The 16,354-nt window shown below is 42.1% G+C and overlaps 1 protein-coding gene across 1 annotated transcript in view; it reads left to right on the forward strand.

The window, feature by feature from the left end:
- PCP4 (Purkinje cell protein 4) overlaps positions 1–13,260 on the forward strand; it is a 97,014-nt gene extending 83,754 nt beyond the window's left edge. Inside the window, exon 3 of the mRNA XM_073584698.1 lies at positions 12,877–13,260. Within this exon, the coding sequence (XP_073440799.1) occupies positions 12,877–13,010 (134 nt within the window). The 3' untranslated portion in view covers positions 13,011–13,260. The remainder of the gene's footprint in view (positions 1–12,876) is intronic.
- The last annotated feature ends 3,094 nt before the right edge of the window (positions 13,261–16,354 follow it).

Raw genomic sequence — 16,354 nt, forward strand, 5'->3', positions numbered from 1 at the left:
TTAACATTGAGATATTCCATAATGGTATCCCTTAGAAACCCTTCAAAAATTTTACCCACAACAGATGTTAAGCTTACCGGCCTATAGTTTCCAGGTTCCCTTTTACACCCCTTTTTGAATATTGGTACCACATTTGCTTGCCGCCAATCAAAAGGAACAGACCCTGCTTCTATAGAGTCTTTAAATATAAGGAATAGAGGCCTGTCTATCACATTACTTAACTCCCTTAATACCCGAGGGTGAATGCCATCAGGGCCTGGTGATTTGTCAATTTTAATCTTACTAAGGCGGTTCTGCACTTCTTCCTGGGTTAGGCAGGTAATACTTAATGGGGAGTTTACATTATCACACTGCATTTCCCCTGGCAAATCCTTTTCCTGTGTGAACACTGTTGAGAAAAAAGTATTTAAAACATTTGCTTTTCCCACATCGTTCTCTATGATTTCACCCTCATTGTTCTTTAAAGAGCCGACACCATCAATTTTAATCTTTTTACTGTTTATATAATTAAAGAATAGTTTGGGGTTTGTTTTACTTTCCTTAGCAATGAGTCTCTCAGTTTCCACTTTTGCTAAATGTATTTGTTTTTTACACATTTTATTTTTTTCTCTATAACTTTTTAATGCTTCTTCATTGCCTTTTTTTGTTTTAGCTTCTTAAATGCCTTGTTCTTGTTATTTATTGCCCTTTTTACACCCTTATTTAGCCACATTGGTGTTCTCCTGTTCCTAGCCCTTTTATTTCTGTACGGGATGGCTAGCTCGCAGTGGGTGTGTAAAACTGATTTAAATATTTCCCATTTATTTTCTGTGCTCCTATTTTTGAGGACACTGTCCCAATCAATTCGGCGATCAAACTTTGCTTTCCTGAAATTCAGCGTTTTCATCACCCCCTTCCAGGGCACCTTACCGAAGGACAAGTGGAATTGTATTATATTGTGGTCACTGTTCCCTAGGTGCCCATCGACTCGGACTTCTGTTATTCTATCTGGCCTGTTGCTTAAAATTAAGTCAGAAGGGCCGTTCCTCTAGTTGGGCCCGGCACAAGTGGTGACAGATAATTATCCTTGGTCACTGAAATTGGTTTCCTTTCTGAGATCCGCAGGTTTCAGTTTCCTAGTCTATGTCGGGGTAGTTGAAGTCCCCCATAATAATCACCTCATTGGGATTTGCTGCTTTGTCTCTTTGTCTCAATAATACATTTTCAGTGGCTTCTGTTATATTTGGTGGCTTATAACAAACCCCTATGAGGATTTTATTACTTTTCCCTCCTTGTATCTCCACCCATAGAGACTCCACCTCTTCATTTCCCTCTTGTATATCTTCTCTTAGTGTGGGCTTTAAAGTGGACTTTACATATAGACAGACTCCACCCCCTTTCCTTTTTTTACGATCCCTCCTAAACAAATCATATCCTTGCAAGTTAGCCGCCCAGTCATAGCTGTCGTCTAACCATGTCTCCGTTATTCCTACTATGTCGTATTTTTCCTCATACATTACCAACTCCAGATCTTCACTCTTATTGGTCAGGCTTCTTGCGTTGGTCAGCATGCAGGAAAGAAATTTTGCTTCCTTTTTCTTAGCTTCCTTCTGACTACCCTGTCTTGGGTCCTCTTTACCACATCTATCATAAACCAGAAAAGAGGCATGTAAAGAGGAGGGATCACCAATAAGGTATAACTAAATACAAGATAATAAACTTTTTATTAATCATCCAAAACAAACAACATGTAGTGCAATTATAAAAACAGTTAAATCGCACAATCGCGTTCATTTAACACAATAACCCCTGCACAAACCCTTCATGATGCTATTATTTGCAAATATGCTAACAAAGCACCTGGTATAAGTATATAAAATCCTATCAACAGGTAATGAAAAACATACACTCCACCTTCCACCTTATATAATAATGGATGCAAACTACCTAGTTAGTCTAACAAATTGTTAGGACAAAAAACCTGCTCAAATTAGCACAAAAAACCCCTAACAAATAAACAACAGGGAACAGGTGTGAGAGCAAGGCTCAAGGGTTGCCATGGTCCATTATGAAGACTTCATCTCAGTCTATTGCGGCTGTGCAAAACCAGACACCTCCCTTCCGGTTTGTGATCATTGCACTATGTCATGGCAACCCTTGAGCCTTGCTCTCACACCTGTTCCCTGGCTGAAAGCTGATGTTATGGGTATTTATACACCATCCACTCACAACATGACACTGCTCCTGATGAAGCCAGTTGCTCTGGCGTAACGCGTCGGGCGTTTCCTCTGCCCCTGCCTCACCACTTCTCACTCTTACCTCCACTGGTTACTGGATTAGGGCTTTACCTGCCAGCATTATTTTGCTCTTAACAGGTTGTATAGAGGGGGCCATTGGCAATTGGGACCCTTGTTTTTTGGCCTGTTTACACTGCATTAGCAGCCTTTTACCCTATCAACCCCTATGTTCTCATTTGTGCATATACATTGTTTATTTGTTAGGGGTTTTTTGTGCTAATTTGAGCAGGTTTTTTGTCCTAACAATTTGTTAGACTAACTAGGTAGTTTGCATCCATTATTATATAAGGTGGAAGGTGGAGTGTATGTTTTTCATTACCTGCTGATAAGATTTTATATACTTATACCAGGTGCTTTGTTAGCATATTTGCAAATAATAGCATCATGAAGGGTTTGTGCAGGGGTTATTGTGTTAAATGAACGCGATTGTGCGGTTTTAACTGTTTTTATAATTGCACTACATGTTGTTTGTTTTGGATGATTAATAAAAAGTTTATTATCTTGTATTTAGTTATACCTTATTGGTGATCCCTCCTCTTTACATGCCTCTTTTCTGGTTTATGATATTGGTCTTAAGCATGTAATTGGTGATCCCTTAGTGGTGCCCTCCATAATTTTTGAGGTTGTAACTCTTTACCACATCTAGTATCCTTGAAGGCCATATTTGTGCAGGTGTCACTGAACAGTAGAACAATGTCCAGAATCTGTTAAATCTTTCTCCAAGGGTGACAAATCTTTGCATCAGCCAATGTTCCTTTTTGTAATTTTTTAAATGAAAAAATGACAATACATATTTCATTTTGCCTAAAATACAAAATAAATGTGTTATCTTTTAACTTTAAGGCCTTTTACAGATCATCTCATCTTTAACTTGCTTAACTGTTCACAATGTTGTAATTTCGACCAGGGGTGCCCAAAGTTTTACATGCCACTGTTTAGGCAGGGGTGGATATATTGTAGGGCCAATAAGGCAATACTCAGGGGCCTAGGAGAACATGTGGCCTACATACATAATTACATCATGTGTCAAGTGCGTCACGGCCATAGTGATTTGTATCCAGCCAATGACCTTGACCTTTAATGATCAGAAGCCAAAATTGCTCTCCGACCATTACTCTTAGACAGTAGATGAATCTAAGACTTTGCACTCTTCACCTAGAAGTTGTTAGTCAAGATCATCTCAAGTCCTTCAGGAGGAATGAGAAGTCTTAGGATTATAGTTCTGTTTTAAGAAACTGTCAACCCCATCAAAAAAAACTTGTCTTTCCACCTGTCATCCAGTCATTAGGACTTACCAATCTGCCGATAGGACGTCTTCATCAAGGACCTTACACTGTGCTCCTAGGGCTTGTCACTCCATCTTTAGGATTTCTCTTTCCACCCTTATAACTTGCCTCTCCTAGGGCTTGTTACTCTTCCCACAGGCCTGTCATTCAGTCTTTCGGACTTGCCACTATGCCTCTAGGACTTCTCTTTCTGCTCCCAAGAACTAGTAGCTTTGCACCCAGGACTTGTCTTTCAGCTCTTAGGACTTTCTGCTCCTAGGACCTGCCACTCTGCACTTAGGATCTGTCACTACCCCCTTTTGAGACAGTTGTTTTGCCCGGAGGCCATGATATAATTCACAGAACCAGTCGTTGTCTTCTGATAATGTGCCTCGTGTCGGTATTATCTTGGTAACATCTTCGTACATCACTGCCTGCAGAATAACGATAATCGTTCGGCTTTTACTGTTGCTTTCTGATCGGATCTTTATCTCCGAACGTCCCGTCCTGTCACTTCCACTCCGCTGACATTTTGCTGCAGACGCGCTTTTCATGTGTTGAGCAGCTTCTCTGTGCTATAATGTGACATTCAGGCTCGGTGAAAGTCGTTCTTAATCCAGTGAATATGTAAAAAGCTCTACTGTAAAAACTCAGGCAATGCTGCTATAACCTGGGCATTTTCTGCATATAACTATTATCTATATAATATATGTACAGTTCATATAAGTTATGTATCTTCTTGTACATTGTGTATAGGCATGCTAGTATATTTGTACAGCTGGTATAACCTGGGTATTGGGTGATACCTAAAGTGGGGGGCATTTAGGAGAAATGGCAAAACAGTAAATTCTTCTCCAGATGTGACCTACTGTAAGAGAATAGATATCAGCTTTGTACAGCTGGTATAACCTGGGCATCTCCTGTACAGTAGTCTGTAAAACTTCGGGCACCCCTGGTCAAAATTGTTGAAATGATCTCTAAAAGACCTAAAGTTACACATGACACATTTCCTTTGTAATAAATATATATATTGTGGTGTAGTAACCACTGTGTCCGCTAGGGGGCGCTGTATGGATGTCCCAGGAGAGTGGATGAATGGCGAAATACGGAATGACCGTTATGTAGCTCAAGGTGGGTGGCCTTGAGATGGAGATTTATGTGTGTGTTAATCAGCAGTGATACTGCTGAGGTGCTGGTTCAATGTGTCAGGAACTAGTTACCTCCAAACCCACCCAGGGGGTGCGTTTATTAACGCTATTGTAAAGTGTATATGTGAGTGGTTGAAGGACCTGTGATGAGGTCATAGTCATGTGAACCGGTGGGCGTGGCTATGGATCATATAATGTGGCCAGGGTGAGTCACATGGGGTGAATGCTGGGACCTGGTTGGTCCAGTGTGGAAGGTCCCGTCTGAGTGAGATGGGGCTGCCTTCTGACAGCAAGTGAACGCTGTGTTAATGGCTGCACGTGCCTGGTAATTCCAAGGAGGGAATGGACGTCTGCCGCATGATGGAACCATGAGTGACCCTGACGTGGGTGAGATAACACTGAGGCTGAAGAGCCTGTGTAATGGACATTTGCTTGACCTATGTGATATAAGGGTAACCAGAGTGACGCTATAATGGACGCTATGCTGTTATATGATGCTTCTGTGGGTTATGCTGCTAAATAAACCGCATGGACTATGATGTTGTATGGAAAACCAGTGCCGGATCTGATTTTGTAGCTGCTGAGCAAGTATCCCCTACTTGAATGACAGCGCTACCTCACAATATATATATATATATATATATATATATATATATATATATATATATATATATATGGGTCACCCTCCCAGGGCTGTGGGGTACTCTGTACCGGGCCGGTGTCAGTGGGATGTGTCACAGCAGCGGTGACCCGGACCGTGGCCCTGAGCGCCCAAGTAATAGAAAGATGTGAATGGTGGAATGTAGTTAATGGGATAGTTCGTGACACCACCTGTGGTGTTCGGCAAGGGAGGTGTTAAGCCGACGCTGCAGACAGATCCTCTGGGACAGATGGTGTGGTGCAGCAATGGTGGTATAGCCCTCCACAGGCAGGGCTGTTGTCCCAGGGCAGTGTAGATATGGGGACACTTAGGTGTTGTAGTGTCTGGCGCAGGGGATGCAGCAGTGCTAGGCGGACGGACGCAGGAAGGAATGGAGGACATCAGGGCATGTAGTTCCAAAGCTTTACTCACAGTCTGTAGTGCCCGCTTATGTGCCGTGTCCTCCAGGTCAGGGACTCAGCCAACCTCCAGGCAAGATGGAATGCTCCCTTCCACACTCTGCCAACTTGTGTGCCTTTCCTGAACGTCTCCTCTATAGCGCCTTTAAGTGTGAAGATCTCCTAGTACTGTGTTACACTGGAGTTCTTCCTGACAGAACTCCCAAGAACTCTACTTGCACGGCAGACAGCTGTAGCCTGCTTCGGGGACTCTCTACTCCTAAGTCCCGGCTCTCTATCCGTATTGCTGTTGTGCCCCCAAGTCTTAGATGGGAGTAGTGCATTTACAGCCCACTACTCCACCGGTGTCTGCTGCAGAACCGTTAGTGTTCATACAACCTCGGGGACCGGGCCCCGGCCTTGCGCTTAGAACTTCTAGGCAGGGTTCTTCCTCTAACCCACGTCCTATTTGTTCCCTTTTACTCCTACGTTCCGTACTTGTCTTGTCCCTTCTCTGGAAGCTCAGGCTTCAGTTCAATGTCCTTCTCCTTCTTTCCATTCCTGTACCAGCTGGCTCAGGTCACTGAGGCAGCTGCAGCACTCCTTCCTTCATCCCTCTTCCAGGGATCCCCACTCCTCCCGAGTGGCTTCCTCTCTCACTGACCTCCTGTCAGACTGACCTCTAATCCTAAACCATCCCTCTCATATATGTATATTCTGAACTCCACCCACCTCCCAGCACGTCTAGTGTTCCAAGCAGGGAACCACCAAAGGCGCTCTGCCTCTCTCTAAGCAAGGAGCCGCAATGTGGTTTTGCTGAACTACTCTATTGTGTGGGGTGCGAGTGTTGGAGCGTGTTCATGAGCCTCCAACTTACCTGGATGGTGGGGTACCACACCTTAGGAGAAGGTGCAGTATCTCTGTGGCGACTGAGCCTCCGGGGCGCCACATATATATATATATCTATTATTATTTATTCTTTTTTTTTATTCATCTTTTAGATTTAAAAATTTAAAAAAGGAAAATGGGTTGATGCATGGCTTAATACCTAGTTGAACCCCATTTTTCCAAGTATCGTAGCTTATAAATGATTTTTGTAGCCCGACAAGAGTCTTTCATTTCTTACTTGAGGGATTCTCAACCATTCTTCCATGTAAAATTCTTTCCCTTCTCTGACATTCCTGGGTCGTCTTGCATCCTCTGCTTTTTTGAGGTCTAGTCACAGAATTTCAATGGTGTTCAGATAAGGGGACTGTGAGGCCCATTGTAAAACCTTCAGCTTGTGCCTTTTGAGATGGTCTACTGTGGATTGTGACGTGTGTTTAGGATGATTACCCATTTGTAGAAGCCATCCTCTTCCCCTTCCTCTTTTCACCTTCAGCTTTTGTACAGATAGTGTTATGTTTGCATCAAAAATTTGTTGAAATTTCATTAAAACCATTCTTCCCTCTATCCATGAAATGTTCCCCGTGCCATTGGCTGCAACACAACCCCAAAACATGATTGATCCACCACCATGCTTAATGGCCCGGGAGATGTTCTTTTCCTGAAATTCTGTGCCCTGTTTTCTCCACACATACCTTTGATCATTGTGGCCACAGAATCCTATTTTTACTTCATTGGTCCACAGAACTTGTTTCCAAAATGTATCAGGCTTGTTTAGATATTCTTTTGCATACTTATGACTCTGAATTTTATGTTGAGGACTCAGGGGAGGTTTTCATGTGATGAATCTGCCATGAAGGCCATATTTGTGCAGGTGTCTCTGAACAGTAGAACAATACACAACAACTCTGCTAAATCTTTCTGAAGGTCTTTTGCAGTCAAGTGGGGGATCTGATTTGCCTCTCTAGCAATCCCACGAGAAGCTCTCACTAAAATTTTGCTTGGTCTTCCAGACCTTATCTTGAGCTTCACTGTTCCTGGTAACTGCCATTTCTTAACTACATTTCAAATTAAGGAAAGGGAAACTTGAAAACATTTTGCTATCTTCTTATAGACTTCTCCTGGTTTGTGGCCTCCACCATTTTCCTATTCAATGTGCTAGGCAGCTGCATAGAAGAACCCATGGCTGCTGTTTTTTGGCACAGAGTTAGATGAGGCTGGATTTTATAAAGCTGGGAAATTTGCATCACGTGGCCTCTCCTAATGATGATAGTGAACAAGCCATAGCCCTAACCGGCTAATTATGGTCTGAAACCTTGATAAAAGTTATCTGAGCAAATCTCCAAGGGTGCCCAAACTTTTGCATTGGCCCATTTGTCTCTTTGTAATTTTTAAAATGTAAAAAAAATGTAAATATATTTTTTGTGTAAAATACAAAAGAAATGTCTCATCTGTAACTTTATGTGTTTTAAATGTCAATTCGTATTCAACTGTTCACAATAACAGTAATTTTGACCAGAGATGTCCAAACTTTTACATGCCTCTGTATATAATTATATACAGTGCCTTGAAAAAGTATTCATATACTGTGAACTTTTCTAATTATTTTTTAAAGTAGGTCTATGTTAGTGAGACTGGATGAAGTGCATCTGTAAATAGCAATTTTCAAGTTTTGCCACAGATTCTCCATGATATTTTGGTCTGGACTGTGACTGGGCTGTTCACACACATGAAGATGCTTTGATCTAAACCCTCCATTGTAGCTCTGGCTGGATGTTTAGGGCCGTTTTCCTGCTGGAACGTAAATCTACGCCACAGTCTCATGTATTTTACAATCTCCAACAGGTTTTACTCCGGTATTGCCCTGCATTTAGCTCCATCCCTCTGCCCATCAACTATGACCATCTTCCCTGTCCCAGCTGAAGAAAAGCCTCCCCACAGCATGATGCTGCCACCACCATGTTGGGCGGTGGGGATGGTGATTTCAGGGTGATATTTAGTGTTAGTTTTCGGCGACACATGGCGTTTTGTATTTAACCCAAAAAGTTCTACTTTGATCTCATCTGGCCAGAGCACCTTCTTCCATATGCTTGCTGTGTCCCCTACATGGATTTTTACAAACTGTAAGCAGAACTTCTTATGGCTTACTTTCAAATATGGCTTTCTTCTTGTCACTCTTCCATAAAGACCAGATATGTAAATTATATGAATATTGGTTGTCTTGTGGGCAGATTCTCCCACTTAGGCTGGAGTCACACAGAACGTATAAAAATACGGTCCGTTTTTCACGGACCAGAATCGCACAAATGTTCCCTAAACAATGATCCGTACGTCATCCGATTGTCATGCGAGGATGCGATTCTCTCGCATCTAAGCATCCGTATGACATCGGTATTGCATCCGTCTGCCGAGATTTTCTTACTGGCTTGCAAAATGGACATATAATGGATCCCAATGACAGGTTAAAACACAAACAAAAGAATAGATGTATATACATAGAATACATATACTGTATATATATAATCAAATGCTGGCTTCTGTAAAATCATTCCCCAACCCGACATGAAATGAGTCATGGTTTACATACATTAAGCCATTTCATTTCATTTACTTTTTTATATGTATTTGACTAATAATTAGATTAGAGTATGTGTGTAAAGTTTGGGACATGTAGGTGTTAAATTAACGGGTTAATTTGTTGAAAAAAATTGCATGGGCTCCCGTGGTATTTTCTCCGTCAGAGAGGGAAAGCCTGTGAGTGAGGGCAGATATTAATAGCCTAGAGAGGGACCATTGCTTTTGTTTCCCCCTGGCTAAAAAAATCTGCCCCCAGCCACCCCAGAAAAGGCGCATCTATAAGATGCGCCTTTTCTGGCACTTACCCGCTCTATTCCCATTGCCTTTAGCGGTGGCTCATGGGTTAATAATGGATTAATGTCACTTTGCTATTGAAAGGTGACATTAAGCCGAGTTAAAAATGGGTTAAAAACACACACACACATTAATTAAAAATTCTTTTAATGAAATAATGACACAAAGTTTTTGACAAAATTTATTCTGCTAATCCAACAGAATTCCTTGTTCTCCTGAAAAAAAAACAAAAAAAAAAACAATATATATACCTCGCCGCCATTCAGTCAGGTCCCCCGCTGCAATCCATCACAAGGTGTTAACTAGTTTACAACGGGGACCGGTGATAATGCTACCGGCCCCACTGTAAACCACTTCCGAATGAATGAATTCATCTCTGCGCAGCCTCCCCGGCTGACCGGAGATGAACTAATAAGCGTGGGAAAGTCTCTGAACTTTTTCCCATGCTCCTGAGTTCACCTCAGGTCAGTCGGGTACTCCGCGTAGCCTCACTGACAACCGCTGACGTCACTGAGGCTGCGCGGAGTCCCCGGCTGACCAGAGGTGAACTGACAGCGAGGGAAAAAGTTACACTTGTGTGTAATCCGTTGTTTCTCACACCCATAGACTTGCATTGGCGAGTCTCGGCCGAGAATCGCTGACAATTGCAGCATGCTTCGATTTCCTCTGCACGTATAAAATGGGCGAGAAAAATATTGAATGAAGGGAACTGCCCCATAGATTAACATTGAGACGAGTGCTAGGCGATTTTTTTTATCGCTTAGCACTCGTCCGTATTTCTCGCTAGTGTGACTCTGGCCTTAAGCTGTGGATCTCTGCAGCTCCTCCAGAGTGACCATGAGCTTCTTGGCTGCTTCTTTAATTAGTGCTCTCATTGCTTGGAATGTCAGTTTAGGTGGACGGCCATGTCTTGGTAGGTTTGTAGATGTGTCATACTCCTTCCATTTTTGGATGATGGATTGAGCAGTGGCTCCGTGAGTTGTTCAGACCTTGTGCTATTTTCTTTATAACCTAACCCTGCTTTATTCTTCTTTACAACTCTATCCCTGACCTGTCTGGTGTGCTCGTGGGTTTTCATGACGCTGCTTGAAGCCTAATGTTGTCAGACAAATCTCTGAGGCCTTCACAGAACAGCTGTAGATATACTGAGAATAAATTACACACAGGTGGACACAATTTTACAAATTATATGACTGTTTTGATTTTATTTAGGCGTATCAGACTACAGGGGGATTAATACAAATGCACCTCACAATTAACAGATTTGTATTTTTAAAATATTTAGAAAACCGAGTATCATTTCCTTTACTCGTCACAAATAATTGCCACGTTGTGTTGGTATGTCAAATAAACCCACAGTAAAATACATTTATGCTGTGTGCCCACGTAGCGATTTTTAAGCGTTTTTGCCGTGATTTTTGGTGCGAAAACGATTAAATATCGTGTACACAATGCCCCCCATGCATTCCTATGGCATTCCGCACATGCTGTGCTAATGCTGTGCTTTTTTCCGCGGCGGAATCGCATCGCGGAAAAATCGCAGCATGATCATTCTTTTGTGCGGAATCGCAAAGAATTGCCGCGATTCCGCACCCGTAGGAATGCATGAGAATCGCTTACTTCCCACATGTGGCTATGCCCACCATGCGCGAAGTTAAGCATCTCGTGCGGTTGGTACCCACGGTGTGGAGGAGAGGAGACTGTCCTCCAGGCCCTGGGTACCATACCCCTGTAAAAAAAAGAATAAAAATAAAAAATCGGGGTATAGTTACCTTCCGACGTCCCGCGCTGCATTCCCGGCCTCAGCGTTCCCAGTAATGCCTTGCGGCACGGTCCAGTGATGACGTGGTCTCGCGAGATCGCTATAGCAACGCGAGACTACCTCATCACAGGTCTCGCAAGGCATTACTGGGAACGCTTAGGCTGGGAATGCAGCGCGGGACGCCGGAAGGTAAATATACCCCGATTTTTTTATTTTTTTTAGCATTTTAACATCCTATCTTTTACTATTGATGCTGCACAGGCGGCCTCAATATTAAAAACCTGGTCACACTTGTCAAACACTATGTTTGACGAGTGTGACCAACCTGTCAATCACTTTCCAAGCGATGCTTCAAATTGCTTGAAAAGTGCTTGAATATCGCACGTGAAAATCGCGGCAAAATTGCGGTGAAATCGCGCGGAAAAAAACGCGCGATTTCTGGGAAGGAGTCCGGTTTTGGTGTGCATTTTCACACAAGCACCGTGGGCACATAGCCTTAAGTTTGTCGCTGTAAGGTGAAAAATGTGGAAGAGTTCACAGGGTATGGATACTTTTTCGAGGCACTGTAGGTACAGCTGGTATAAACTGGGCATCTCCTGTATATAATTATATATGTACAGCTGGTATAAACTGGGCATCTCCTGTATATAATTATATATGTGCAGCTGGTATAACCTGAGCATCTCCTGTATATAATCGTATATGTACAGTTGTTATAACCTGGGCATCTCCTGTATATAATTATACAGTATATGTACCTGTGGTATAACCTGGGTATCTCCTGTATATAATTATATATATACAGCTGGTATAACCTGGGTATCTCCTGTATATAATTATATATGTACAGCTGGTATAACCTGGGCATCTTCTTTATATAATTATATATGTACAGCTGGTATAACATGGGCATCTTCTTTATATAATTGTAAATGTACAAGTGGTATAACCTGGGTATCTCCTGTATTTAATTGTATTTGTTCAGGTGGTATAACCTGGGTATCTCCTGTATATAATTATATTTGTTCAGGTGGTATAACCTGGGCATCTTCTGTATATAATTATCTAACCTGGGCATCTCCTGTATATAATTATATATGTACAGCTGGTATAACCTGGGCATCTCCTGTATATAGTTATATATGTACAGCTGGTATAACCTGGGCATCTCCTGTATATAATTATATATGTACAGCTGGTATAACCTGGGCATCTCCTGTATATAATTATATATGTACAGCTGGTATAACCTGGGCATCTCCTGTATATAATTATATATGTACAGCTGGTATAACCTGGGTATCTTCTATATATAATTATATCGGTACAGCTGGTATAACCTGAATATCTACTGTAACAAATTAAATATGCACAGCTGGTATAACCTGGGCATCTTCTGTATATAATTATATATGTACAGCAGGCATAACCTGGGTATCTCCTGCATATAATGATCTATGTGTAGCTAATATAAGCTATGCATTGTCTGCATCCAGGCTGGTATAACCTGGGTATTCAGCAATGCCTAAAGTGGGGGGGAGTATTTAGGAGAAATGGCAAAACAGTAAATTCTTCTCCAGATGTGACCTAAGAGCATATATTACAGCTTTGTTTTTTTTCTCTCCTAACAGACGACCAGAAGAAAGTTCAGGAGGAGGACTTCGACATTGACATGGGAGCCCCAGAAACAGAGCGAGCAGCTGTGGCAATACAGTCTCAGTTCAGAAAATTTCAAAAGAAGAAGCAGGGGGCAGATGACTCGTAGTACCTACCTCTCACTACTAGGGGAATGAGAAAGCAAAGAAAATTTTATCTGAAAAAATATAAAGGATAGAATGATCAATCAGGAAATTCTGAATATATAGGGTGCATGTACAAAGGGGCTAACTATTTATAGTCTACTAGACACAATCACTGAGCGCTTCACTGCAGTCTGTTATCTAGGAACCAATTCAACTGTAACCTCCTATTTTATGTGATGTTATAATAAAACATGCTGAGATGAGAAGTGCAAACCCTTCTCTGTTGTGGGTATTTTTTTCAGTATCATGTGTATATTGCTTTATAGGTAAGGACCTACTTGTATGAGGCTGAGACAACAACCAAGAAAGTATGGAAGGTAAAGCAGTGAGGAGCCCAGGCAAAAAGGGGATCGACCCTCCCTGCAGATGCCAAAAAAACCCCATCCAGCAATTAAGACATGGCGCTATAATCTCTCATATTAAGCATTAATTTATATAGAGAGGACCTGTCACGTACCATGAATATGTTTTTTTTTCATCTGCCTCTGTTCTCCTGAATCCGGTGCTATTTTCCTTTTGTTCCTGCTCTTGAGATATGGCTCCTTTTCCCCGTATATAAATCTATTCTTTTTTTTTTTTAGTGAAAAGGGTGTGGTCCTCAAGAAGATGCCTACAGAAAAAAATTGGCCATGCCCACTTGTCTAAAAATAATAATTACTGCATTAGGAAAAGGGGGTCACATCTGAGGTACGGAGAAACTCAGGAACAACAGAAAAATATCATCAGATTCAGCGGCATTTGGAGCAAGAAAAAACAAATATGTCAAGTGACAAGTCTTCTTCATTAGGTAGTCATGGGCAAAACTTGTTCCCAATATGGTGCCTATAAGAAAACAATAGCGTAAATGTGCAGACTAGTAATAGCGAATGTGCTCTGAAAATGGTGACTTCGGCATGCTCGAAAAATATGTTGAAGTCCCTGCGACTGTTTATTAGACAATCCCTCTGTGTTGTGGCTGTCAAACAGCCACGAGACATGCAGTCGCCGGGACTCAAACGACACTCAGCACCAGAGCATGGCGTATAACACCTTATCCCAGCACGTTTGATCATCACTAGTGCAGACCTCAATGAGTATTCTGCGACCATTTCTCCCCAGAAATATTTTGCACCCGTCAACTCACGGAGTCCGTAAAGTCACGCTCTACTGCCTGAGGACGGCACGGCTTTCTGGAGACCTCCCAGTCATTAACAATCCCTGAAGATTTTTTGCTCGTGATACTAAGATACTTAGTCTGGACACTGGGGCTTGGTCTGATAACGAATATTCAGGGTGCAGGAAAAAGGACATGGGTCTGTATAAGGGGCATGGACATTTATGCTCTTTCTGCACCCCGCTCTGTAATCTCTGAGAAGATCATGTAAAAAAAATTGGCAAGTAAGCCTTCAATTCAAGATCTGTGATTTCTTCAAAAGTACAACCTTTTTTGGGTGCCCACCAAACGTACATCATAGGGTGCAATATGGGCATAAATCATGGATCCTGTCCTGTTGCATGTATAGGGTGTAGAATCTAAAGTTCATGTTCCCTATCGCAAAATCAGGGGACTGAGACCTCACCACCCGGACCATGACTACACCACGACCAGGCAATGCCAAATCGTCTCCAAACTTTGTTCTAAATGGGGTGCCACTGAAATCTTGAGGCTCATTGTGTGAGAACCCGTGGAGCTTCCCCTTCTGGGTAAGTCCTTTATGTTGCTAGACTGATGTGTCCTAATACAACTTCAAACTTGCCAATGGTGAATGTCCAAATAATGGGGGAGGGAGATCTCTTGAAGTCTTTGGGCGAGCATGACATTCTGCGTCTTCCTGAAAGTAGAGCTTGCTCTCGTTTTGAGTTATATCACAGTTTTCTCTGTTCACAATATGTTGCCGCTATCACGAGTCCTATTAGCAGAGAGCGCCGAACTGTGTTACAGCTGAACCTGTCCATCACGTAAGTAATACTTCAAGTAGCGACTTGCCCAATTATTATTTTCACGTTGGGTGCGGATTGAAAAGAAAATATAATAAAGCTGAAAATTGGTACAAAAAGTGCAAAATGAATAATGTAAAATTTTGTATGTGCAAAGTTATTCAAATTTCCACCCAGGGGAAGAAGATGCTCAATATGGAACAATTTTCTTTGAAAATCGTGTTCCCCTTTAAAGGGCATCGGTCAGTAGGATGAATCCTCCTAAGCCGTCTACATGGGCATGTAGGTCAGAGAAAGCTGAATAACATGATAATCTCTGTGATCCGATAATAATAATAATAATTTTATTTTTATAGCGCCAACATGTTCCGCATCACTTTACATTTTAGAGGGGACTTGTACAGACAATAAAAGACATAACAGCATAACAATTATCATATAAATCAACAGATACCAAGAGGAGTGAGGCCCTGCTCGCCAGCTACAATCTATGGGGAAGAAGGGAGACACAAAAGGTGGATGGTAACAATTGCTTTCATTGTTCGGACCAGCCATAATGTAAGAAATCGGGTGTTCATGTAATGCTGCATGAACCGGTTATCAGCCAGGGTCCTGGTTTTGAAGAAAAATTTGTATGGACCAAACTGGGATAGTTAGATAAGTGAGGTTATAGGACAGTCTGAAGAAATGTGTTTTTAGGCCATGCTTAACACTGTGGGTATTGATTAATAGTGCATTCCAGAGAATTGGCGCAGCACATGAGAAGTCTTATTTATGGGACTGGGAGGTTCTGATTGTTGAGGATGTCAATCTTCGGTCATTAGCAGAACGGAGGGTTGATGTAGGGTGGTGCTGAGCCGTGGAATGCTTTGTGGGTGAGAGTGATAAGTTTATATTGAACTCTGTAGTGGATGGGCAACCATTGCAAAGACTGGCACAGGGTGGGGGCATCGGTGTAACGGTTGGCGAGAAATATGATTCTGGCTGTAGCATTCAGGATGGATTGGAGAGGGGAGGGTTTAGAAAGAGGGAGACCATTAGTAGAGAGGTACAGTATTCCAGACGAAAATGAATAATAGCTACTGTAAAAGTTTTTGCCGAGTCAAAAATACAGGATGTATCTCAGGATCAGTACAGGATCAGTAATGTAATGTATGTACACAGTGACTGCACCATCAGAATAGTGAGTGCAGCTCTGGAGTATAATGCAGGATGTAACTCAGGATCAGTAATGTAATGTATGTACACAGTGACTGCACCAGCAGAATAGTGAGTGTAGCTCTGGAGTATAACACAGGATGTCACTCAGGATCAGTAATATATGTGCACAGTGACTACACCAGGAGAATAGTGAGTGCAGCTCTGGAGTATAATACAGGATGTAACTCAG

The sequence above is a fragment of the Dendrobates tinctorius genome, unplaced genomic scaffold, assembly GCF_039654945.1.
Source record: "Dendrobates tinctorius isolate UK_male_01 unplaced genomic scaffold, ASM3965494v1 ptg000084l, whole genome shotgun sequence".
Classification (NCBI taxonomy): domain Eukaryota; kingdom Metazoa; phylum Chordata; class Amphibia; order Anura; family Dendrobatidae; genus Dendrobates; species Dendrobates tinctorius.